The following is a 27,833-nucleotide window of genomic DNA, read 5'->3' on the forward strand; positions in this document are numbered from 1 at the left end:
ACGGATTCAGAAGTTTTTAGACACATTTACTAGGATAATTCTGGGAAATCTCTTATCTTTCTATTGTGTTGCTAGTGTTTTAGTGAGTTTAATAGTACCTGATAGTCGGAAGGGTGTGTTGACGCCAGTGTCTGATGGTAGGCGACGGCAGCTGTATGGACGGCACAAGCTCAGCTGATCTCCGGCAAGTGGCGACTTTTTATCACAATTTTCTCACCGAAAACTGCTGGTTGACAAGTGGTCGGGATCCATCTTCGCTTGACCGCTCTGATCAATAGTAAAGTTTCACCTCCGGGAATTTTAAACAAGGAATCACCGTGTGTTTGTGTGGATAAAGGCTAAAGCTTCCCGACTCCATCTTTCTACTTTGACTTCTCCATTATTAATTGAACAAATTGCAAAAGATTCAGCAACACAGATGTCCAAAATACTGTGTAATTATGCGATTAAAGCAGACGACTTTTAGCTGTGTGTGTGCGCAGCGCTAATATTTCCTAACAGTCCGTGACGTCACGCGTACACGTCAGCATTCCGCGACGTTTTCAACAGGACACTTCGCGGGAAATTTAAAATTGCAATTTAGTAAACTAAAAAGGCCGTATTGGCATGTGTTGCAATGGTAATATTTCATCATTGATATATAAACTATCAGACTGCGTGGTCGGTAGTAGTGGGTTTCAGTAGGCCTTTAAAGTACCAATTATTGTCACACACACACACTATGTGTGGTGAGATTATCCTCTGCATTTGACCCATCACCCTCACCCCCTGGGAGGTGAGGTGAGTAGTGAGCAGCAGCAGTGGCCATGCCCGGTAATCATTTTCGGTAATTTAACCCCCAATTTACCATGAATTGATTAATGTGGACTCCGACTTAAACAAGTTGAAAAACTTATTCGGGTGTTACCATTTAGTGGTCAATTGTACTGAATATGTATTGGACTGTACTGTGCAATCTACTAATAAAAGTTTCAATCAATTAATCAAATTCTAACCCTTGATGCTGAGTGCCAAGCAGGGAGGTAACAGGTCCCATTTTTATATTCTTTGGTATGACTCGGCCAGGGTTTGAACTCACGACTTACCGGATCCCAGGGCGGACACTCTACCCACTATTGAAGTAACCAACCGAGAACTCCACTTAACCACTCTTAATTCTTCATTTAAAGTAAGACATTTGGACTATTGTATGCTCACAACAATTAGAATTACAACAATTTGTTCTGTTCCCTGGGAACAGAGCAAGCCAAGGAGGCACAAGAGATTGAAACAGCGTTGAGAACTTGTCGAATTAGGTCCTGGCGTTGAGCAACTGAAACCTAATTTTGAAACAACATGCTCTTTAAAGACGTTTAATCAATGTTTAATTGTTGATTTGACCATGGAAATGTGGTAATCTCCCAGCCAATATTTTACAACATAAATACAACGTTGAAACAACATGCTTTTTGACAACGTTTGTTCAATGTCAGGCCCTGCGACAAGGTGGCGACTTGTCCAGGGTGTACACCGCCTTCCGCCCGATTGTAGCTGAGATAGGCACCAGCCACCCGCAACCCCAAAGGGAATAAGCGGTAAAAAATGGATGGATGGATGGATGTTGACTCCCGTTGAGTATCATTACTCAACGGGAAGAAGTCGGTAGAACTCCGGATATGTTTTGCCCGAAATCTACCACAACCTCCTGCACTGATGTTGGGGGGACAGGAGGTCCCTGTCGTGGAAACAACAAAGTACCTGGGTTACCACCTCGACCAAAACCTCACTGGAGAAGTGCACATCGAGAAGGCAATAAAAACCGCCTCCAAGCGGCTGCACTACCTCACAGTCATAGCGAGACATGGACTACCTGCAGACCACCTTGTTACGATATACACCACTCTCATCAGGCCGTGTCTGGAATTTAGCTCAGTGCTCTTAGTGGGCTGCTCCAAAAAACAACAGGCAGAGCTAGAGCGAGTCCAGAAACGGGCCTGTAAAATCATTACGAGGAGAGATGGAAACATCTCACAACTCCTACCATCACTCCAGACCAGGAGAAAGGAGGCTGCAGTGAAGCTGGTCAGGGATATGCATGATAAGCAACACCCTTTGCATGAACTGCTACCTCCAACACGAGGCAGCCGCACTGCCAGGACATTGAGGAAGCTGGCCGAATCCGAGCCCAAAGCTAAGACAAAGAGACTTAAAAACTCTACCTTTTTAAAAAAAAATATATATATAAAATACTGTCTGTTATTTTCATTTTTTATTTTTGTTTGTTTGATATTTATTGTAAAGTTCAGGTTTTTTTTCAGTGGTGCCTTGGCTCTACTGCAAGCATGAATTAATAAAGTCAAGTCAAGTCATGTTCAATGTCAGGTTGTGGTGTTGAATTGACCATTGAAATTTGGTCGTCTCCCAACCAATATTCTACAACACAAATACAACGTTGAAACACGCTATTTGACGTTCATTCAATGTTGGGTTCTGATGTTGATTTCACCATTGAAGTGTGGTCATTTCCCAACTGATGTTCTACAACACAAATACAACTTTGAAACAACATGCTTTTATTCAATGTCAGGTTGCGACGTTGATTTGACCATTGAAATTTAGTAATTTCCAAACCAACAACATGAATCCAACGTTAGACACAGACATTGTCTCAATTTACAAATACAACTATTTTGCAACGTTGTTTCCAAGTCAGTTTTAAAGGACATGTACATATAATCAACATTGTTTCAATGTCTTGTGCCTGCTGGTAGGTCCCATAAAGGCATGCTTGGAGGGGTTTGCTGTGGTAGAGCATGACTGGAGCCCTGACCTTAAAGCTTATCAGATGTTCAAGAATCTCTGGTAAGTCATCAATCACAGACATTGATTGGCTTGTTATATTATGTCTTTATTGTGCATGTCTTGCGAACATTTGGCGTTAAAGCACATGAAATCGTCTGGATACAAATGATGCGGCGATGCTCCAGAGGTCATTAAAAGCTATTTACACAGGCACTAGCTTAGTCATCATTTACACTGAATGAGAATGTACTGCTGATAGTTGTTTACTGTAGCAAATTAGGCTTTAAGCAAATCTATTAATAAAAAATATAGTTACAGTGGTACACTTTTTGTCATCCTAACTTTTTTCAGATATTGTTTCCTTCACAATTGAACGGCAGCCACAAGAACACCTCAGCAGACACACAAACATACACACATTTTTGATGCCATACACTGCACTGTTGTAGTCTCTATGATCTTCTTTTAGAAATCATCATACACATTAATTTTTGCCATTGTTTAACTTCCCAAAATGATGCACCATTGGTATACACCCCATAATGTTCGAACTCAACTGCGATACTTAAACGTTTACACGTTTTCTGTACCACGTTTAAGCATATTTGGGGAGGCACTGTCATAAGACTCTTAGATACATAGCTTATTAACATTTGTGTCACATTTTCTTTGTGGACAACATTACTTTTGTCTTTCTCTAGACAAAAAAACATGCGGCTAAAGTGAAAGTTAATACCTGCCCTCAATTAAACATTCTCGCCACAATTGTTCTCTCTGTTATTATTTGTAACTGGGCCCAGGACATTTTATATAAGCAGCTCCACACTTGCACTTTTCATGAAAGTATTTCACTTCTCAAGACTGTCAAAAAATCTTATTTTCTCAGAGTGAACAGAGTCTCTGAGTCTCTGGACGGATGAAGCAGTTTCGTCAGTGAAGAGCTCTTTCGGGTCAAATGTTTTTGTGATTTGTTTAGTAATAACGACCGTCTCTTTGCTTTCATGCGACGTTTCCCGAATTATTCTTTTCTGTGATACAGTTCTCGTGCTACTCTGAGAACTCTCGACAGTCCACGAAGAAGCCTGGCTGGTCTCCCCGGCTGTTTGGACAGTGGAAAGAAGCTTGGTCCGCTGTGCTTCTGGGGATGCATGTATATTTGAGGTAAAGACGTGTATTTTTCCCGATGGCAGTCTCACTGTTTCTTCAGATGACGACGAGAACTCAGATGACGAGATGGTGATTTTTTCTGGTAAGTTTGGCTCAATCCTTATCAGCTCTGACCTTGTGGTGGAAGTAAGGATGTTATCGTGCATCTCTTCGAAATCAGGAGAGAAATTGGGATCAGAATATTTGACTGTGACCTTGGTTGGGGATGATGAGGACATGACAACATGCTCACTAGTCATCGTTGAGCTGATATCAGCAAAGACGTTGGACGATAGGACAGAAGAGGTGTGGCTAATTTCTTCTTGTTCTCCTGTTGGGCTCATCTGATCCTTCTGGTCTTTTTGAGGAGTTTTGGCAGGTTCCAAAGGTGAGGAGAGCCCAAATGTTGGAAATCTAAACCACCCTGTCTTCTCAGGACTTGTTGTAGTTTGTAGTCCTTGCAGTTTTTCTTCTTCTTGAACCTGCCTTGATGCGACTTGATGTTCATACTTTTTTTCTATTTTTGCAACATCAAATTCAACTTCAAAATTCTTTAGTATACCACCAAGTAGTGTTGGAGTGGCTTGTGGGGATTTACTGTGCCCATTCAGTTCAGCTTTCATCTCTAGTTGATTGTCTTTATCATCTGTGTCTAAGGAAACACATTCTCCTTCTGGCTTTTGTCTTGAAAAAGCCATCTTTGGCATTTTAAATGTTGGAAGTTTGAATTTACTTGGAGAGGTGGGGCTAACATCATCAATCTCAGTGTTGACACTTTGAGAATCCGTTACTCTGGCTTGAGATGAGTCTAATTTGACCTCTAATTTGATTACAGAATCAACATCTGACTTGTGTCTGGATCCTTCTGATTCCCCTTGTGTAGACATGCCTTCAATATCAGTGCTGGGTGCTATAACAACGACTGTAGCATCGTCTTCAGATATTTCTACATGTTTGACATCAATTTCAAGATCTTTGCTCACACCAGGTGCTTCAACACTAATCTTTGATAGCGAGCCTCCGAATTTAGGTAATGTAAAAGATGGGGATTTACATTTTGATAACGAACTTTCAACATGACTTATTTGAACGTCAACTTTTGGAGATGCAAATTCCACTGTAGGTGATGGTTGTTTAATTTCGATATCACTTAGGTCATATTCAGCTTCTGGGAGTGTGATATCTCCATCCTTCGTTGATAAGCTTGTATCAAAGTCAGGACTTTTTATTTTTGGCATGGAAATGCCAAACTTTGGCATTTTAAACTTGCTTTCCTGGCCACCTACTTTGACATCAACTTCTGGTGGGTGAAACTCTACTTGTGGTTGCGTGATCTCCAAACTTCCTTCTGGGATAGAAACATCAACATCTGGGAGACCAACGTCAACGTCAAACTCTTTGTTACTTTGCTTTCCAAATGACAATTTGGGTAATTTCATTGTTGGAAGTTTAAATTTTGATGGAGATACTTTAATATCACCTGGTTGAACTTCAATCTTAGGTCCTTCAATTTCTACTTCAGGAACGTCAATCTCAGGCGCTTCAATATCCACTTTAGCTGATGGTAGTGTAATTTCCGTATCTCTAAGGTCAACTTCAGCTTCTGGAAGTGTGATATCTCCATCTTTCTTTGATAAGCTTATATCAATGTCAGGACTTTTTATTTTTGGCATGGAAATGCCAAACTTTGGCATTTTAAACTTGCTCTCCTGGCCACCTACTTTGACATCAACTTCTGGTGGGTGAAACTCTACTTGTGGTTGCGTGATCTCCAAACTTCCTTCTGGAATAGAAACATCGACATCTGAGAGACCAACGTCAACGTCAAACTCTTTGCTACTTTGCTTTTTAAATGACAATTTGGGTAATTTCATTGTTGGAAGTTTAAATTTTGATGGAGAAACTTTAACATCACCTGGTAGAATTTCAATTTTAGGTCCTTCAATTTCCACTTCAGGAACGTCAATGTCAGGCACTTCAAAATCCACTTTAGCTGATGGTAGTTTAATTTCTATATCTCTAAGGTCAACTTCAGCTTCTGGAAGTGTGATATCTCCATCTTTCTTTGATAAGCTTATATCAATGTCAGGACTTTTTATTTTTGGCATGGAAATGCCAAACTTTGGCATTTTAAACTTGCTCTCCTGGCCACCTACTTTGACATCAACTTCTGGTGGGTGAAACTCTACTTGTGGTTGCGTGATCTCCAAACTTCCTTCTGGAATAGAAACATCAACATCTGGGAGACCAACGCCAACGTCAAACTCTTTGCTACTTTGCTTTCCAAATGACAATTTGGGCAATTCCATTGTTGGCAGTTTGAATTTTGATGGAGATACTTTAATATCACCTGGTTGAACTTCAATCTTAGGGCCTTCAATTTCCACTTCAGGAACATCAATCTCAGGCGCTTCAATATTCACTTTAGCTGATGGTAATTTAATTTCCGTATCTCTGAGGTCAACTTTAGCTTCTGGGAGTGTGATCTCTCCATCTTTCGTTGATAAGCTTATATCAATGTCAGGACTTTTTATTTTTGGCATGGAAATGCCAAACTTTGGCATTTTAAACTTGCTTTCCTGGCCACCTACTTTGACATCAACTTCTGGTGGGTGAAACTCTACTTGTGGTTGCGTGATCTCCAAACTTCCTTCTGGCATAGGAACATCAACTTCTGGGAGACCAACGTCAACGTCAAACTCTTTGTTACTTTGCTTTCCAAATGACAATTTGGGTAATTTCATAGTTGGAAGTTTAAATTTTGATGGAGATACTTTAATATCACCTGGTTGAACTTCAATCTTAGGTCCTTCAATTTCTACTTCAGGAACGTCAATCTCAGGCGCTTCAATATCCACTTTAGCTGATGGTAGTGTAATTTCCGTATCTCTAAGGTCAACTTCAGCTTCTGGAAGTGTGATATCTCCATCTTTCTTTGATAAGCTTATATCAATGTCAGGACTTTTTATTTTTGGCATGGAAATGCCAAACTTTGGCATTTTAAACTTGCTCTCCTGGCCACCTACTTTGACATCAACTTCTGGTGGGTGAAACTCTACTTGTGGTTGCGTGATCTCCAAATTTCCTTCTGGAATAGAAACATCGACATCTGAGAGACCAACGTCAACGTCAAACTCTTTGTTACTTTGCTTTTTAAATGACAATTTGGGTAATTTCATTGTTGGAAGTTTAAATTTTGATGGAGAAACTTTAACATCACCTGGTAGAATTTCAATTTTAGGTCCTTCAATTTCCACTTCAGGAACGTCAATCACAGGCGCTTCAATATCCACTTTAGCTGATGGTAATTTAATTTCCGTATCTCTAAGGTCAACTTCAGCTTCTGTGAGTGTGATACCTCCATCTTTCGTAGATAAGCTTATGTCAATGTCAGGACTTTTTATTTTTGGCATTGAAATGCCAAACTTTGGCATTTTAAACTTGCTCTCCTGGCCACCTACTTTTACATCAACTTCTGGTGGGTGAAACTCTACTTGAGGTTGTGTGATCTCCAAACTTCCTTCTGGGATAGAAACATCAACATCTGTGAGACCAACGCCAACGTCAAACTCTTTGCTACTTTGCTTTCCGAATGTCAATTTGGGTAACTTCATCGTTGGCAGTTTGAATTTTGATGGAGACCCTTCAACATCACCTGGTTGAACTTCAACATTAGTCGTTTCAATATCAACTTTGGCTGATGGTAGTTTAATGTCAATATCGGCGACTTCAGCTTCTGGAAAGGTAATATCTCTGTCCTTCTTTGATAAACTTATATCAATGTCAGGACTTTTTATTTTTGGCATAGACATACCAAACTCTGGCATTTTAAATTTGCTCTCCTGGCCACCTACTTTGACATCAACTTCTGGTGGATGAAACTCTACTTGTGGTTGCGTGATCTCCAAACTTCCTTCTGGAATAGAAAAATCAACATCTGGGAGACCAACCTCAACGTCTGTCTCTTTGCTACTTTGCTTTCGAAATGAGAATATGGGTAATTTCATTGTTGGCAGTTTAAATTTTGATGGAGATACTTCAACACCACCTGATTGAACTTCAATCTTAGGAGCTTCAATTTCCACGTCAGGAACATCAATTTTAGCCTCTTCAATATCCACTTTAGCTGATGGTAATTTAATTTCAATATCTCTGAGCTCAACTTCAGTTTTTGGGCGTGTAATGTCTCCATCTTTTGTTGATAAGCTTATATCAATGTCAGGACTTTTTATTTTTGGCATGGAAATGCCAAACTTTGGCATTTTAAATTTGCTCTCCTGGCCACCTACTTTGACATCAACTTCTGGTGGGTGAAACTCTACTTGTGGTTGCGTGATCTCCAAACTTCCTTCTGGAATAGAAACATCAACATCTGGGAGAGCAAGATCAATTTCAAACTCTTTGCTACTTTGCTTTCCAAATGACAATTTGGGTAAATTCATTGATGGCGGTTTGAATTTTGATGGAGACCCTTCAACATCACCTGGTTGAACTTCAACATCAGTCTTTTCAATATCAAATTTGACTGATTGTAGTTTAATGTCAATATCGCCGACTTCAGCTTCTGGGAAGTTAATATCTCTGTTCTTCTTTGACAAACTTATATCAATGTCAGGACTTTTTATTTTTGGCATAGAAATGCCAAACTTTGGCATTTTAAACTTGCTCTCCTGGCCACCTATATTGACATCACCTTCTGGTGGTGGAAACTCCACTTGTGGTTGAGTCATCTCCAAACTTCCTTCTGGAATAGAAACATCAACATTCGGGAGACCAACCTCAACATCCGTCTCTTGGCTACTTTGCTTTCTAAATGAAAATTTGGGTAGTTTCATTGTTGGCAGTTTGAATTTTGATGGAGATACTTCAACACCCCCTGGTTGAACTTCAATCTTTGGAGCTTCAATTTCCACTTCAGGAACGTCAATCTCAGGCGCTTCAATATCCACTTTAGCTGATGGTAATTCAATTTCCGTATCTCTTAGGTCAACTTTAGCTTCTGGGAGTGTGATATGGCCATCTTTCTTTGATAAACCTATATCAATGTCGGGACTTTTTATTTTTGGAATGGAAATGCCAAACTTTGGCATTTTAAACCTGCTCTCCTGGTCACCTATTTTGACATCAACTTCTGGTGGTTGAAACTCCACATTTGGTTGTGTGATCTCCAGACTTCCTTCTGGAACAGAAACATCAACATCTGGGAGTATAACCTCAACGTCTGTCTCTTGGCTACTTTGCTTTCTAAATGAGAATTTGGGTAATTTCATTGTTGGCAGTTTGAATTTTGATGGAGATACTTCAACACTACCTGGTTTAACTTCAATCTTAGGAGCTTCAATTTCCACTTCAGGAACGTCAATCTCAGGCGCTTCAATATCCACTGTAGCTGATGGTAATTCAATTTCCGTATCCCTTAGGTCAACTTTAGCTTCTGGGAATGGTATATGGCCATCTTTCTTAGATAAACTTATATCAATATCAGGACTTTTTATCTTTGGAATAGAAATGCCAAACTTTGGCATTTTAAACTTGCTCTCCCTGCCACTTATTTTGACATCAACTTCTGGTGGGCGAAACTCCATTTGTGGTTGCGTGATCTCCAAACTTCCTTCTGGAATATTAACATCAACATCTGGGAGACCAACGTCAACGTCAAATTCTTTGCTACTTTGCGTTCCAAATGACAATTTTGGTAATTTCATCGTTGGCAGTTTGAATTTTGATGGAGATCCTTCAACATCACCTGGTTGAACTTCAATATTAGTCGCTTCAATATCAATTTTGGCTGATGGTAGTTTAATGTCGCTATCAGGGACTTCAGCTTCTGGGAATGTAATATCTCTATCCGTCTTTGACCAACTTATGTCAATGTCAGGACTTTTTATTTTTGGCATAGAAATGCCAAACTTTGGCATTTTAAACTTGCTCTCCTGGCCACTTATACTGACATCACCTTCTGGTGGTGGAAACTCCACTTGTGGTTGAGTCATCTCCAAACTTCCTTCTGGAATAGAAACATCAACATCCGGGAGACCAACCTCAACATCTGTCTCTTGGCTACTTTGCTTTCTAAATGAAAATTTGGGTAGTTTCATTGTTGGCAGTTTGAATTTTGATGGAGATACTTCAACACCCCCTAGTTGAACTTCAATCTTAGGAGCTTCAATTTCCACTTCAGGAACGTCAATCTCAGGCGCTTCAATATCCACTTTAGCTGTCGGTAATTCAATTTCCGTATCTCTTAGGTCAACTTTAGCTTCTGGGAATGTGATATGGCCATCTTTCTTTGATAAACCTATATCAATGTCGGGACTTTTTATTTTTGGAATGGAAATGCCAAACTTTGGCATTTTAAACCTGCTCTCCTGGTCACCTATTTTGACATCACCTTCTGGTGGTTGAAACTCCACATTTGGTTGTGTGATCTCCAAACTTCCTTCTGGAACAGAAACATCAACATCTGGGAGTATAACCTCAACGTCTGTCTCTTGGCTACTTTGCTTTCTAAATGAGAATTTGGGTAATTTCATTGTTGGCAGTTTGAATTTTGATGGAGATACTTCAACACTACCTGGTTTAAATTCAATCTTAGGAGCTTCAATTTCCACTTCAGGAACGTCAATCTCAGGCGCTTCAATATCCACTTTAGCTGATGGTATTTCAATTTCCGTATCCCTTGGGTCAACTTTAGCTTCTGGGAATGTTATATGGCCATCTTTCTTAGATAAACTTATATCAATATCAGGACTTTTTATCTTTGGAATAGAAATGCCAAACTTTGGCATTTTAAACTGGCTCTCCCTGCCACTTATTTTGACATCAACTTCTGGTGGGTGAAACTCCATTTGTGGTTGCGTGATCTCCAAACTTCCTTCTGGAATAGTAACATCAACATCTGGGAGACCAACATCAATGTCAAATTCTTTGCTACTTTGCTTTCCAAATGACAATTTTGGTAATTTCATGGTTGGCAGTTTGAATTTTGATGGCGATCCTTCAACATCACCTGGTTGAACTTCAATATTAGTCGCTTCAATATCAATTTTGGCTGATGGTAGTTTAATGTCGATATCAGGGACTTCAGCTTCTGGGCATGTAATATCTCTATCCGTCTTTGACCAACTTATGTCAATATCAGGACTTTTTATTTTTGGCATAGAAATGCCAAACTTTGGCATTTTAAACTTGCTCTCCTGGCCACCTATATTGACATCACCTTCTGGTGGTGGAAATTCCACTTGTGGTTGAGTCATCTCCAAACTTCCTTCTGGAATAGAAACATCAACATCCGGGAGACCAACCTCAACATCCGTCTCTTGGCTACTTTGCTTTCTAAATGAAAATTTGGGTAGTTTCATTGTTGGCAGTTTGAATTTTGATGGAGATACTTCAACACCCCCTGGTTGAACTTCACTCTTAGGAGGTTCAATTTCCACTTCAGGAACGTCAATCTCAGGCGCTTCAATATCCACTTTAGCTGATGGTAATTCAATTTCCGTATCTCTTAGGTCAACTTTAGCTTCTGGGAATGTGATATGGCCATCTTTCTTTGATAAACTTATATCAATGTCGGGACTTTTTATTTTTGGAATGGAAATGCCAAACTTTGGCATTTTAAACTTGCTCTCCTGGTCACCTATTTTGACATCAACTTCTGGTGGTTGAAACTCCACATTTGGTTGTGTGATCTCCAGACTTCCTTCTGGAACAGAAACATCAACATCTGGGAGTATAACCTCAACGTCTGTCTCTTGGCTACTTTGCTTCCTAAATGAGAATTTGGGTAATTTCATTGTTGGCAGTTTGAATTTTGATGGAGATACTTCAACACTCCCTGATTTAACTTCGATCTTAGGAGCTTCAATTTCCACTTCAGGAACGTCAATCTCAGGCACTTCAATATCCACTGTAGCTGATGGTAATTCAATTTCCGTATCCCTTAGGTCAACTTTAGCTTCTGGGAATGTTATATGGCCATCTTTCTTAGATAAACTTATATCAATATCAGGACTTTTTATCTTTGGAATAGAAATGCCAAACTTTGGCATTTTAAACTTGCTCTCCCTGCCACTTATTTTGACATCAACTTCTGGTGGGTGAAACTCCATTTGTGGTTGCGTAATCTCCAAACTTCTTTCTGGAATAGTAACATCAACATCTGGGAGACCAACGTCAATGTCAAATTCTTTGCTACTTTGCTTTCCAAATGACAATTTTGGTAATTTCATCGTTGGCAGTTTGAATTTTGATGGAGATCCTTCAACATCACCTGGTTGAGCTTCAATATTAGTCGCTTCAATATCAATTTTGGCTGATGGTAGTTTAATGTCGATATCAGGGACTTCAGCTTCTGGGAATGTAATATCTCTATCTGTCTTTGACCAACTTATGTCAATATCAGGACTTTTTATTTTTGGCATAGAAATGCCAAACTTTGGCATTTTAAACTTGCTCTCCTGGCCACTTATACTGACATCACCTTCTGGTGGTGGAAATTCCACTTGTGGTTGAGTCATCTCCAAACTTCCTTCTGGAATAGAAACATCAACATCCGGGAGACCAACCTCAACATCTGTCTCTTGGCTACTTTGCTTTCTAAATGAGAATTTGGGTAATTTCATTGTTGGCAGTTTGAATTTCGATGGAGATACTTCAACACTCCCTGGTTTAACTTCAATCTTAGGGGCTTCAATTTCCACTTCAGGAACGTCAATCTCCGGCGCTTCAATATCCACTGTAGCTGATGGTAATTCAATTTCCGTATCCCTTAGGTCAACTTTAGCTTCTGGGAATGTGATATGGCCATCTTTCTTAGATAAACTTATATCAATATCAGGACTTTTTATCTTAGGAATAGAAATGCCAAACTTTGGCATTTTAAACTTGCTCTCCCTGCCACTTATTTTGACATCAACTTCTGGTGGGTGGAACTCCATTTGTGGTTGCGTGATCTCCAAACTTCCTTCTGGAATGGTAACATCAACATCTGGGAGACCAACGTCAACGTCAAATTCTTTGCTACTTTGCTTTCCAAATGACAATTTTGGTAATTTCATGGTTGACAGTTTGAATTTTGATGGAGATCCTTCAACATCACCTGGTTGAACTTCAATATTAGTCGCTTCAATATCAATTTTGGCTGATGGTAGTTTAATGTCGATATCAGGGACTTCAGCTTCTGGGAATGTAATATCTCTATCCGTCTTTGACCAACTTATGTCAATGTCAGGACTTTTTATTTTTGGCATAGAAATGCCAAACTTTGGCATTTTAAACTTGCTCTCCTGGCCACTTATATCGACATCACCATCGGGTGGTGAAAATTCCACTTGTGGTTGAGTGATCTCCAAACTTCCTTCTGGAATAGAAACATCAACATCCGGGAGACCAACTTCAACATCTGTCTCTTGGCTACTTTGCTTTCTAAATGAAAATTTGGGTAGTTTCATTGTTGGCAGTTTGAATTTTGATGGAGATACTTCAACACCCCCTGGTTGAACTTCAATCTTAGGAGCTTCAATTTCCACTTCAGGAACGTCAATCTCAGGCGCTTCAATATCCACTTTAGCTGATGGTAATTCAATTTCCGTATCTCTTAGGTCAACTTTAGCTTCTGGGAATGTGATATGGCCATCTTTCTTTGATAAACCTATATCAATGTCGGGACTTTTTATTTTTGGAATGGAAATGCCAAACTTTGGCATTTTAAACCTGCTCTCCTGGTCACCTATTTTGACATCAACTTCTGGTGGTTGAAACTCAACATTGGGTTGTGTGATCTCCAGACTTCCTTCTGGAACAGAAACATCAACATCTGGGAGTATAACCTCAACGTCTGTCTCTTGGCTACTTTGCTTTCTAAATGAGAATTTGGGTAATTTCATTGTTGGCAGTTTGAATTTTGATGGAGATACTTCAACACTCCCTGGTTTAACTTCAATCTTAGGAGCTTCAATTTCTACTTCAGGAACGTCAATCTCAGGCGCTTCAATATCCACTTTAGCTGATGGTAATTCAATTTCCGTATCCCTTAGGTCAACTTTAGCTTCTGGGAATGTTATATGGCCATCTTTCTTAGATAAACTTATATCAATATCAGGACTTTTTATCTTTGGAATAGAAATACCAAACTTTGGCATTTTAAACTTGCTCTCCCTGCCACTTATTTTGACATCAACTTCTGGTGGGTGAAACTCCATTTGTGGTTGCGTGATCTCCAAACTTCCTTCCGGAATAGTAACATCAACATCTGGGAGACCAACGTCAATGTCAAATTCTTTGCTACTTTGCTTTCCAAATGACAATTTTGGTAATTTCATCGTTGGCAGTTTGAATTTTGATGGAGATCCTTCAACATCACCTGGTTGAACTTCAATATTAGTCGCTTCAATATCAATTTTGGCTGATGGTAGTTTAATGTCGATATCAGGGACTTCAGCTACTGGGAATGTAATATCTCTATCCGTCTTTGACCAACTTATGTCAATGTCAGGACTTTTTATTTTTGGCATAGAAATGCCAAACTTTGGCATTTTAAACTTGCTCTCCTGGCCACTTATATCGACATCACCATCTGGTGGTGGAAATTCCACTTGTGGTTGAGTGATCTCCAAACTTCCTTCTGGAATAGAAACATCAACATCCGGGAGACCAACTTCAACATCTGTCTCTTGGCTACTTTGCTTTCTAAATGAAAATTTGGGTAGTTTCATTGTTGGCAGTTTGAATTTTGATGGAGATACTTCAACACCCCCTGTTTGAACTTCAATCTTAGGAGCTTCAATTTCCACTTCAGGAACATCAATCTCAGGCGCTTCAATATCCACTTTAGCTGATGGTAATTCAATTTCCTTATCTCTTAGGTCAACTTTAGCTTCTGGGAATGTGATATGGCCATCTTTCTTTGATAAACCTATATCAATGTCGGGACTTTTTATTTTTGGAATGGAAATGCCAAACTTTGGCATTTTAAACTTGCTCTCCTGGTCACCTATTTTGACATCAACTTCTGGTGGTTGAAACTCCACATTTGGTTGTGTGATCTCCAGACTTCCTTCTGGAACAGAAACATCAACATCTGGGAGACCAACTTCAACATCTGTCTCTTGGCTACTTTGCTTTCTAAATGAGAATTTGGGTAATTTCATTGTTGGCAGTTTGAATTTTGATGGAGATACTTCAACACTCCCTGGTTTAACTTCAATCTTAGGAGCTTCAATTTCCACTTCAGGAACGTCAATCTCAGGCGCTTCAATATCCACTTTGGCTGATGGTAATTCAATTTCCGTATCCCTTAGGTCAACTTTAGCTTCTGGGAATGTTATATGGCCATCTTTCTTAGATAAACTTATATCAATATCAGGACTTTTTATCTTTGGAATAGAAATGCCAAACTTTGGCATTTTAAACTTGCTCTCCCTGCCACTTATTTTGACATCAACTTCTGGTGGGTGAAACTCCATTTGTGGTTGCGTGATCTCCAAACTTCCTTCCGGAATAGTAACATCAACATCTGGGAGACCAACGTCAATGTCAAATTCTTTGCTACTTTGCTTTCCAAATGACAATTTTGGTAATTTCATCGTTGGCAGTTTGAATTTTGATGGAGATCCTTCAACATCACCTGGTTGAACTTCAATATTAGTCGCTTCAATATCAATTTTGGCTGATGGTAGTTTAATGTCGATATCAGGGACTTCAGCTTCTGGGAATGTAATATCTCTATCCGTCTTTGACCAACTTATGTCAATGTCAGGACTTTTTATTTTTGGCATAGAAATGCCAAACTTTGGCATTTTAAACTTGCTCTCCTGGCCACTTATACTGACATCACCTTCTGGTGGTGGAAATTCCACTTGTGGTTGAGTCATCTCCAAACTTCCTTCTGGAATAGAAACATCAACATCCGGGAGACCAACCTCAACATCTGTCTCTTGGCTACTTTGCTTTCTAAATGAAAATTTGGGTAGTTTCATTGTTGGCAGTTTGAATTTTGATGGAGATACTTCAACACCCCCTGGTTGAACTTCACTCTTAGGAGGTTCAATTTCCACTTCAGGAACGTCAATCTCAGGCGCTTCAATATCCACTTTAGCTGATGGTAATTCAATTTCCGTATCTCTTAGGTCAACTTTAGCTTCTGGGAGTGTGATATGGCCATCTTTCTTTGATAAACCTATATCAATGTCGGGACTTTTTATTTTTGGAATGGAAATGCCAAACTTTGGCATTTTAAACCTGCTCTCCTGGTCACCTATTTTGACATCAACTTCTGGTGGTTGAAACTCCACATTTGGTTGTGTGATCTCCAGACTTCCTTCTGGAACAGAAACATCAACATCTGGGAGTATAACCTCAACGTCTGTCTCTTGGCTACTTTGCTTTCTAAATGAGAATTTGGGTAATTTCATTGTTGGCAGTTTGAATTTTGATGGAGATATTTCAACACTCCCTGATTTAACTTCAATCTTAGGAGCTTCAATTTCCACTTCAGGAACATCAACCTCAGGCGCTTCAATTTCAACTTTAGCTGATGGTAGTTTAACTTCTTTATCTTTTAGGTCAATTTTAGCTTCTGGGAGTGTGATATCGCCATATTTCTTTGATAAACTTATGTCAATGTCAGGACTTTTTATTTTTGGAATGGAAATGCCAAACTTTGGCATTTTAAACTTGCTCTCCTGGCCACTTATATTGACATCAACTTCTGGTGGATGAAATTCCCCTTGTGGTTGAGTCATCTCCAAACCTCCTTCTGGAATAGAAACGTCAACATCAGGGAGACCCACCTCAACATCTGTCTCTTGGCTACTTTGCTTTCTAAATGAGAATTTGGGTAATTTCATTGTTGGCAGTTTGAATTTTGATGGAGATATTTCAACACCCCCTGGTTGAACTTCAGTCTTAGGGGCTTCAATTTCCACTTTAGGAACGTCAATCTCAGGCGCTTTAATATCCATTTTAGCTGATGGTAATTCAATTTCCGTATCTCTTAGTTCAACTTTAGCTTCTGGGAATGTGATATGGCCATCTTTCTTTGATAAACTTATATCAATATCAGGACTTTTTATCTTTGGAATTGAAATTCCAAAATTTGGCATTTTGAACTTGCTCTCCTGGCCACTTATTTTGACATCAACTTCTGGTGGGTGAAACTCTATTTGTGGTTGCGTGATCTCCAAACTTCCTTCTGGAATAGAAACATCAACATCTGGGAGACCAATGTCAACGTCTGATTCCTTGGTACTTTGCTGTCCAAATGACAATTTGGGTAATTTCATTGTTGGAAGTTTGAATTTTGATGGAGATCCTTCAACATCAACTGGTTGAACTTCAACATTAGTCGTTTCAATATCAACTTTGACTGATGGTAGTTTAATGTCAATATCTGCGACTTGAGCTTCTGGGAATGTAATATCTCTATCCGTCTTTGACCAACTTATGTCAATGTCAGGACTTTTTATTTTTGGCATAGAGATACCGAACTTTGGCATTTTAAACTTGCTCTCCTGGCCACCTATTTTGACATCAACTTCTGGTGGGCGAAACTCCAGTTGTGGTTGAGTGATCTCCAAACTTCTTTCTGCAATAGGAATATCAACATTTGGGGCACCAACATCGACGTCTGACTCTTGGCTACTTTGCTTTCTAAATGAGAATTTTGGTAATTTCATTGTTGGCAGTTTAAATTTTGATGGAGATACTTCAGCATCCCTTGGTTCAATTTCAATTTTAGGAGCTTTGATTTCCACTTCAGGAACATCAATGTCAGGCACTTTAATATCTACTTTAGCTGATGGTAGTTCAATTTCCGTATCTTTTAGGTCAACTTTAGCTTCTGGGAGTGTGATATCACCATATTTCTTTGATGAACTTATATCAATGTCAGGACTTTTTATTTTTGGTATGGAAATGCCAAACTTTGGCATTTTAAATTTGCTCTCCTGGCCACTTATTTTGACATCAACTTCTGGTGGGTGAAACTCCACTTGTGGTTTCGTGATCTCCAAACTTCCTTCTGGAATAGAAACGTCAACATCTGGGAGACCAATGTCAACATCAGACTCTTTGCTACTTTGCTTTCTAAATGCAAATTTGGGTAGTTTCATTGTTGGCAGTTTAAATTTTGATGGAGACACTTCAACACCACCTGTTTGAACTTCAATCTTAGGAGCTTCAATTTCTACCTCAGGAACGTCAATATCAGGCACTTCAATATCCACTTTAGCTGATGGTAATTCAATTTCCGTATGTCTTAGGTCAACTTTGGCTTCTGGGAGTGTGATATTGCCATCTTTTTGTGATAAACTTATATCAATATCAGGACTTTTTATCTTTGGAATGGAAATGCCAAACTTTGGCATTTTAAACTTGCTCTCCTGGCCACTTACTTTGAAATCAACTTCTGGTGGGTGAAACTCCACTTGTGGTTGCGTGATCTCTAAATCTGGGGCACGAACATCATTGTCTGATTCTTGACTACTTTGTTTTCTAAATGAGAATTTTGGTAATTTCATTGTTGGCCGTTTAAATTTTGATGGAGATACTTCAACATCCCCTGGTTGAAATTCAATCTTAGGAGCTTCGATTTCCACTTCAGGAACATCAATCTCAGGCGCTTCAATATCCACTTTAGCTGATGGTGGTTTAATTTCAATATCTTTGAGTTCAACTTCAGTTTCTGGGAGTGTAATGTCTACATCTTTCTTTGATAAGCTTATATCAATGTCAGGACTTTTAATTTTTGGCATTGAAATTTCAAACTTTGGCATTTTAAACATGCCCTCTTGGCCACCTATTTTGACATCAGCTTTTGGTGGGTAAATTTCCAGTTGTGGGTGTCTTTTCTCCAAACTTTCCTCTGGAATACAAATATCAACGTCTGGGAGATCAATATCAACTTCCGATTCTTTGTTACTTTGCTTTGCAAATGAGAATTTGGGGTATGAAAATTTGGACCTTTTCATTTTGACATCAAAGTCAATAGCAGCCTCAGGTAGTGTGGCTTCAATATTTAATTCTTTTGATTTTACATCGTCTTCATCCACCTTCATGTCTTTGTTCGTATCATGTACTCCAACACTGACGTCTGGCAAGGCCACACCGAGTTTGGGTATTTTAAATGTTGGGAGTTTAAATTTTGACGGTGAACCCTCAAGATTACTTGGTTCAATGTTAGTTTCGTAATCTTTTATGTCTATTGTGCCTGAGGATTGTTTTAATTTAACTTGATGAAGGTGAACATTGTCTTTAATAGTCTCTTTTAGTTCCGCATCAGGAAGTTTTATTTCAGCTTTTTTACCTGGTGCAGTCATATCTTTGTTTGTGATATTTAGATCAATTTCCGGTGCCTTTAGTTTTGGCATTGAGACTTCAAATTTTGGCATTTTGAATTTGCTTCCTTTTCCTTCAAGTCCACCTTCCTTATACAAAGGTTTAAGCTCTAGTTCGGGTTCTTGAACTTTTACTTTTGCCTCTGAAATGCGGATATTCACTTTTCCAAGTTCAGCTTCAAGTACATCTGGGTGCTTGATCTTAACACTTGATTTAAGACTCAAATCATTTAATTTTTTCTTGGGTTCAATTTCAGTTTCTGGATGTTTAATTTTTGGCATTTTTATTCCTAACTTCGGCATTTTGAACTTTATTCCTTGTTCGTCATATTCTGCTTCATATTCGGGTGGTTTAATTTTCATCGGAGTCGATGGCGCTGCTCGAAGTTTCACTTGAGCGTCAGCTTTAGCCTCACTGGTGTCAGGATTTTCCTCCTGAATTAAAACGGATGCTTTTTCAAGATTCACATCAGGGAGCTTAACTATGAGCTTGGGCTCTGCAATAGTGGCATATTCACCTTCGTCAGCAAAGCATAAGTTAATATCAGGGCCTTTTACATTCAAAGTTGAAAGCTCAACTTTGCTTTCTTGTTCAACACCGGAATAAGGGTGTAACATTTCTGGTTCAGGTTTTTTGTCTTGCAGTGGTGATGCATGTGCTGTTTCAAGACTTGCAGCCTGAGATTCAGATTCTGGCGCTTTCACATACACATTTTTCTTGAGAAAGCCAACATTGATTTGTGGCCCAGTGATTTCAGGCATTGTGAAATCAAGATTAGGCATTTTAAACTGCCTTCCTTTTACTTCCACTTCACTTTCTAACGGCGACCCTGCAATGCCAACTAACGACTTCTCTTCTGGAATATTTGTGTATGCAGATTTAGCATCAGGTGATTTGACTTCTTTCTTTGACAAGCCTAATTCAATTTCAGGGCTTCTTAATTTTGGCAGGGATATTTCAAATTTTAGCATTTTAAATGGCTTTCCTTTTTCTTCAAGATCTTTCTCGACTGGTGAGTCAACTGAATCAATGTATGCAAAACCCTCACCAGTGTCTCCAAGTTCACCTGAAAGTTCTGCAGCAGAGGTTTCAGCTTCTTGCTTTTTGACATCTGCTTTGGTCTCCCAACTTAGTATGCTGTCTTCACTTACCGCAGTTTTGAACAACTTTTCTTGTAGGAAAACAGTTTTTTCTTCTTTAACCTTGTCACCATTTTGGCCAGAAATATTTGGTTTTGGCAAATACATTCCAATTTCAGGAATTCTAAAGTCAGACTTTGAAAACCCAATGCTTGGCAATACTATTTTTGCTGTCTTTGATTTCTTGTCAGAATCTTTTGAGCTTTGTGTGTCGCTTTGGTCCACCGTTGTCACACTTAGGACTTCTTCTGATGTTAAATCACCCAGTTTGGTCTTTGGTAGTGTGTATGAATCCGTGGATAGTTCTTGAGAAGGAGTGACCTCCAACTTACTGATTGGTGCCTCCTGTTTTGTTTTGCTGTCAGCAACTTTTGTGGGGGTTTTTACTGATATTCTTTGTGCATTTGCATCAATGACAGTAATTTCTTCAGGGATAGGTACTCCACACATATCAACCTTTGGCAGTTTATATCCAGGCAACTTTGAAACTGCCTCTTTTACTCTGTCCACATCAATTGACAGTTGGACAATTTCTGGGGTCTCTTCATGAGGTCCTTTGGCTTTGGTCCTTATCAACACAGCCTCCATACCGGGAATCTCAATGTCTTCACGCTTCGGAAGGACTGTTCTTTTATTAGTTTTTCCTTTGATTTTGAGAGGTGATGTTTCTTCAATCCTCTCACTGGTAATTATTTGAATATTGGCCACTTCATCTGGCAATTCCCCCTTAACAATGGCTTTATCTGGTCTTTCTAAACTTGCACCAAGTGTTTTTAGCCTTTTGGGTGATTTTGCTTTTGTCTCCTTCTTTTGTGATTTGTCCTTCCCTAACATTTTTGTTTTAAATTCTGATCTTTCTTTCTTTTTCTTCTTACCGTCCGGAGACTGGGGTCCAGACGGGCTATCTTGACCTGCCACAGCCATTGTTATATCTGTTGTTTTCAAAGTGCTGTCTATAGCAAAGAGCTCCACCTTGTGTTGAACAGTTTGTGGTTTAGACAATTTTCGTTCTTCGCAGTCTTCTGTCAGAGTCAAATCCTCTGTCCCATGGACTTTAGGTCTTCCTCCCAAAGGGCTTTGAAGGCTTTCCGGTGAAACCAGTTTTACATCATCTTGTGCTTGGTGACTTTCAGTTACTGTTGGTGCGTCCGTGTCCTGCTCTTCTGATGAACTAATGCGACCTCTCTTTGTTAGAGATGGAAGCTTCATCTTATGCCGTTTTTTGCTTTTAAGGGCCTCCTGAGATTTTATTGGGGACTCTGTGTCGCTGGTTGTGGGACTCAACTCCAACTTTCTCTGCTCGTCAGCCTCTGACGAACTGTGAGATCTTGCAAAGCGGGATTTTCGTCCTCTCCCTAAAGAAGGAAATTTGGGCCAAGAAATACGAGCATCACCTCGCCTTCTGGTTTTCCCATGCTCTCTCATCTCTGGAGTAAAGGTTTCATCCTCCTGGTTGGTAACATAAATGTGAACTATTAGTTTGTTTAAGACAAGACATCTAAAAGTCTGAAGGTAAATAAAAAAAATAGTTACAGGGATGATGTCACATTCAGCCGTGGGTTCAGTGTCGGTGATGTCTGGTTTCCTCTTTAAGCAGAGCTTCATTTTGTAACCTTGAGCATGCTCCATTATCTGAATGGCGTCCTGATATGACACATTGTCAAAATAAACGGTGGCGCTCAGAATCTGATCACCTACATAAAAAGAAAGAGCACAATGTAAAACACTTAAGATTGATGTGGTCATTTGAAAACGGTAACAATAGTATTTATTCGACAAGCAAATGGGTATTATTGCAAACTTTGGTATTTATGGTTGAAAATACGAAAATATATAAAGCACAATGTTTATGATAAACAGTACCCAAATGTATATTGATACTTTTCCAAATAAAGGGAACTATGAAAAATGTTATATTGATTGTATTTTACCAGAAAATCTTACAGTACAATAAACATATTTTTCCTATTGCACTTAAATTACAATTTTACAAGGTTAAAATATAAATTAAAGGGCATTAAACACATTGGGCTTTTCTTGTTGCACTCAAAGAACAACTTTCAATTTTCCATATTACATATAGTTTGCTATAATCAAGGATTAGATTAGAATAACATAAAAAGATTAATTGACATATTAAATGCTTGCTTCATGGTTTAAGGTTGCCACTCCTGGCTTTAAGAAAAATACATTTATTAGGAAAGAACAAGTAAGTAAGTAAAAAATAAACTATGGATAAATGTACACGGATAAGCCATGTAGCAGGTAAAACTCATTTTTTTTAAAGATAAAACACAAATTGTAGCAATTTAAAAAATAAATTTCTGTCATTTCACTGGCATTACTTGATGCTAGATTGGCATTAAGTGTGCGCGTCTACGTATCTACATATGCACAACAGGAGAGCTAGTTTCTAAAACTAATAAAGCAACCATATTGTCACAAATCGGCAGCCTCGTCATTCTGACCCGAAAGCAGAGCTTAGCAGACCCTTTTCTGGGCAAAGTGAAGGGTGTTACCCCGACGAAAACCTCCGCCCTGGAAGAAACGCCTGCCCTGTGTTCCTCGACTACGGTCTGCACCGTGCCGGACAGCAGGAAAGATGTAACAACTCCATTATTACCTCTCAGTCTTTATACCTCCTTGTGCAGATCTGAATGCTTAATAAATTAAATGTTTACCTAAGTTTGAAGCAACGGTGGTAATACCAGGCGAGGAGTGTTTTAAAGCAGAAATTGCAGCGCGGCGCCTTCCTGTTTAATGCATCACCTTTATTGTTAGTTTTGAAGCCCAAATACCTCCGTATTGTGCCTCACGCACCCTCTTTATTAACCAGTAGAAATTATGTTTTTTGCCATTCTTCCTTTTCAAGATGTAAATATAATATACAATAATTAAAATAAATCAAATAATACACACATATATATATATATATATATACAAGCAATAGCTTGTATGCACTTTGTGTGTGCGTTTTGACACACTCAACGTCATGCGCCTCGGCTCTGTAGTCACCACCGCACAGCGGTATTCGGATGAAGGAACGGTACCGGTACTTTTCAATGGTAGTACAGTACCGATTTCAATTAATCAGGATTGCGTTACTTTATTAGTACCGATATACCGTACAACCTTAATACACACACACACACACACACACATATATATATATATGCCTCAATATATTTCATATATATTAAAATGATGAACGGTAGGTAGGAAACTGGTGGCATACCTTCTTTCAATTGTAGATTTTTATAGGCAGGTGACTCTGGTACTACTTCCTTAATGAAGATTCCTTCTTTTCCTCCCCCGCCATAGACAAGACCTTCCGCACAACCATCATTAGCTGTTTTCACTATCACTCCCGACTCTGGGCTGTACGCTTCCTGTCCAAAAGCCAAGATGCAGGCATTAAACTTTAGCCGTTTAACAGATTTGCTTTAGCAATAAGGAAGGAAAAAAAGAAGAATGGTCTCACCTTCAGTTTGCTCATCTTTGGTGTTGAGCGGCGGTCAAATCCACACCCAAAGCCAGACTTTTTAGTCTTCTTTCCTCTCCCTCCCTTCTGGTGTGGCTCATGCTCACACTACAACAAAAACACTAATCATCAGCACACACTCATGATGCTACAATCTATGCTAAATCACATTGGCTGCATAAAGTTGACTTAAATTACTTGTTGAGGTTGAGTTCCCTTGGAAAATTGCCTATTGTCATCACTTTTGTGAGCTTCTGGCCACTTTACAGCTGCATGCTGTAATGGTCTTTACCTCTTTGTCACTGTCTGGTCTTTACCTCTTTGTCACTGTCGCTGTATTTCTCATTTTCTGGATGTTCTTCAACAGGAGACGATCCTTGAGGGCGCGGTCTCTCTCCCTCGTTGAAATGTGATGGCTCGTCACATGCCTACACACACAGACAGACAGTAGGCCACTCGATTGGTTTGTATCTCTGTTTTTTTTCCACTGTACTGAATTTACAAGGATGTGGATCACAAAAGTGTGATAATGACATTTTGCCGGGCCAACCACAGCTGTGATTTTTTTTTCTTACACATTTTTGGTGTGTTTCCAGGACTGGTTAACCATGTGGGCCACAGTTATTTAATTGTTTCTTCTTAATAGAGTGAATGCGTGATGAATTTCAGTTCTCACTGTGAAGCACTTTGAGTATGCAGAAAATAACCATAATATTATAATTTATTGTTAAATCTATAATCCAATCTGAATGGTTCAAAGCTCAGAGCACTGTGGAGGAGCAATGACATGTAACCTTATTTTGAGAAATATTTTTTACATACAAACTAGGGCCGGGCGATATGGCCTTTTTTTAATATCTCGATATTTTTAGACCATATTGCGATACACAATATATATCTCGATATTTTGCCTCAGCCCTGAATTAACACTTGATACATATAATCACAGCAGTATGATGATTCTATATGTCTACATTAAAACATTCTTGTTTGTACTGCATTAATATATACTCATTTTAAACTTTCATGCAGAGAAGGAAATCACAACTAAGTCAATTGACCAAAACTGTATTTATTAAACAGTTATTAGTGACTTTTCAAATGATGCTACATATTAGCATTAATGCTATTTTTGGTAGCAGTGCTTGTGCCCGACGCTTGACAAATTAAAATTGTCTATTCGACATCTTCCCGCTTGAAGCCAAACCAGCGCCAGACGATGGACCCCCTGCTGTTTTTCTTGGGAATTAATTCTTCCATCATTTATTACCAGATTCGCCCCTTCTTTCTCTCGTATTACCACTCGCACGGCTCCGCTAGCATCACAGCTAACATTTCCCATGCTGCTACCTCTCTGCTCCGTGAGGGCGTATACGTATGTGACGTATGACGTGACAGTATGTGACATATGTAAGAAAGTGCGCTTGATTTATGTCTCCTTGAGAATGAGAGACAAGAAAGAGTGAAGAAGAGCCTGTAGTGTAATGCCCGCAGCTAAAAGCAACTGCGTGAGAATGTATACTCTAATATCACGATATAGTCATTTTCTATATCGCACAGAGACAAACCCGCGATATATCGTATATATCGATATATCGCCGCCCAGCCCTAATACAAACTGCATTATACACACTCAGTAAAGATATTTGTAAAAAGAAATTAAGATATTTAGGAATGCTAAAAAAATATATTTTTGATTTTTAATGTGCGTCTATGGCCTCACAAAAAAAACATGCCTGATTCTCACATTATTAAGATTTGCATTGAAAAGACTCACTGAATGGTCCTCTGAGGGGAGTTCTGGTCCTCTCAGCCTGCGGCGAGTTCCTGTGGGCAGAAACACATCATAATTATAAAATATATTGACACGCTGTCTACCTTGTATTTGTGTTATTAAATGTTGTGTCTCATCCGACCAATTCAAGTTCAAATCTAAAGTCCATTGCTTGGAGATGCTGAGGCTAATGATAGACTATGTAGAGTTCTTCCTGACAATAATTCCCCTCGGGAATTCCATCCCCTCCATGTTCTGTTAAGTGATACTCTGTATTGATCCACATACGAGACGCTTGTGGTCACTCAGCCGTTCTACATTTGCAATTAGGGAAAATCGGACTACAATTGGATCTGGTTTGTTATTATTAGAATCAGTCGGCCTGATACCTGTCTCCTGACTTAATTTAAAACTATAAGTTGCCAGTCTGCTAATCATTTTAGTTTACTGTCCACTGAGACTTCAGCTCAGTGATCATCTTAAAGTTGAACTCTGCAAGTGTGTTTTGCATCTTTTTTGGACCAGGAATGACTCAGACGGAAAATTGTATTTATAACCATAATTTAATCATTGTTACTTTATTTCCTGTTTTAAATTTAGAACTTGGAAGTCATGCAGCATCCATGGTTTTTTTATATGTACAATTACACAAAAAAACACTCTCTTAACAAAGCAACAGAGCAAGACCCCGCCCACTGTTAACGTTTGCCATGTGAGCAGCTCTAACTGCAATTTTAAATGCATCAGAGAGTATAATTAGTGGCAGTATATGAGGTTAAAGGCCTACTGAAACCCACTACTACCGACCACGCAGTGATAGTTTATATATCAATGATGAAATATTAACATTGCAACACTTACCAATACGGCCGGTTTAGTTTACTAAATTACAATTTAAAATTTCCCGCGGAGTTTCCTGTTAAAAACGTTGCGGAATGATGACGCGGATGATGACGCGTGTTTGTGACGTTATTGGTTGGAGGGGACACATTAGCCCAGCAGCACTTGCGGCTAAAAGTCGTCTCTTTTCTGCGCACAATTACACAGTATTTTGGACATCTGTGTTGCTAAATCTTTTGCAATTTGTTCAATTAATAATGGAGAAGTCAAAGTAGAAAGGTGGAGGTGTGAAATTTATAGCCTTTATCCACACAAACACACGGTGTTTCCTTGTTTAAAATTCCCGCAGGTGAAGCTTTACTATGGATCAGAGCGGTCAAGCGAACATGTCGACCGGCAGTTTTCGGTGAGAAAATTGTGGAAATAAGTCGCCTCTTACCGGAGATCAGCGGAGCTTCTGTCGTGCTGCAGCTTCGTGACTTCCCTCAGAGACTGGCGTCAACACACCCGTGGACTCACCCCTCCGACTATCAGGTACAATTTAACTCACTAAAACACTAGCAACACAACAGAAAGATAAGGGATTTCCCAGAATTATCCTAGTAAATGTATCTAAAAGCATCTGAATCGCCCCCAATGCAATCGCCTTTTTTTTCCAAGTCCTTCACTCTAAATTTCCTCATTCACTAATCTTTCATCCTCGCTCAAATTAATGGGGAAATTGTCGCTTTCGCGGTCCAAATAGCTCTTGCTGCCGGAGGCTCACATTATAAACAATATGAGGATGTGAGGAGCCCTACAACCAGTGACGTCACGCGCACATCGTCTGCTACTTCCGGTAAAAGCAAGGCTTTTTATTAGCGACCAAAAGTTGCGAACTTTATCGTTGATGTTCTCTACTAAATCCTTTCAGCAAAATTATGGCAATATCGCGAAATTATCAAATATGACACATAGAATGGACCTGCTATCCCCGTTTACATAAGAAAATCTCATTTCAGTAGGCCTTTAAAAACATAACATCAAATGACATCCCATTTAGTAATTAGAAAGAAAAAAATTTGATAAAATGTATTACACTATGTACACCATCCCTTAGAGGCATTTAGCGAAGCAGCTCACCCACCTGGTGATGCGCTTTGTCCAAGTCCTAGAAATGAATACAGTAGAGGTACTAACAACAAGCTTTTTTTTTTTTTAACACAGTTGCTGTCTTGTAAACACTAAAGCAACTCAAGTGATTTGTGTGCAAATAAGGCATAGCACTTTATCTTAACCGCTCACCTTGTGTGCAAATGTATCACTTTGCCATACTCTGATGAGCCCAAAATATTCA

The 27,833-nt window shown here is 39.2% G+C and overlaps 1 protein-coding gene and 1 long non-coding RNA gene across 2 annotated transcripts in view; one reads left to right on the forward strand and one right to left on the reverse strand.

Moving 5' to 3' along the window:
- Window positions 1-2,314: 2,314 nt before the first annotated feature.
- Window positions 2,315-27,833, reverse strand: part of LOC133541982 (neuroblast differentiation-associated protein AHNAK-like) — a 43,887-nt gene continuing 18,368 nt past the window's right edge. Inside the window, exons 2-7 of the mRNA XM_061885735.1 lie at window positions 25,661-25,710; window positions 24,201-24,311; window positions 23,884-23,991; window positions 23,638-23,791; window positions 21,936-22,096; window positions 2,315-21,851 (exon numbers count right to left, since the gene is read on the reverse strand). Of these exons, the coding sequence (XP_061741719.1) occupies window positions 3,630-21,851; window positions 21,936-22,096; window positions 23,638-23,791; window positions 23,884-23,991; window positions 24,201-24,311; window positions 25,661-25,710 (18,806 nt within the window). The 3' untranslated portion in view covers window positions 2,315-3,629. The remainder of the gene's footprint in view (window positions 21,852-21,935; window positions 22,097-23,637; window positions 23,792-23,883; window positions 23,992-24,200; window positions 24,312-25,660; window positions 25,711-27,833) is intronic.
- Window positions 2,750-27,021, forward strand: LOC133541983 (uncharacterized). The gene is made up of 3 exons (XR_009804027.1): window positions 2,750-2,841; window positions 24,251-24,346; window positions 26,847-27,021. It is a non-coding gene; the product is annotated as an uncharacterized LOC133541983 (long non-coding RNA).

Source organism: Nerophis ophidion, linkage group LG24 (assembly GCF_033978795.1).
Source record: "Nerophis ophidion isolate RoL-2023_Sa linkage group LG24, RoL_Noph_v1.0, whole genome shotgun sequence".
Classification (NCBI taxonomy): Eukaryota; Metazoa; Chordata; class Actinopteri; order Syngnathiformes; family Syngnathidae; genus Nerophis; species Nerophis ophidion.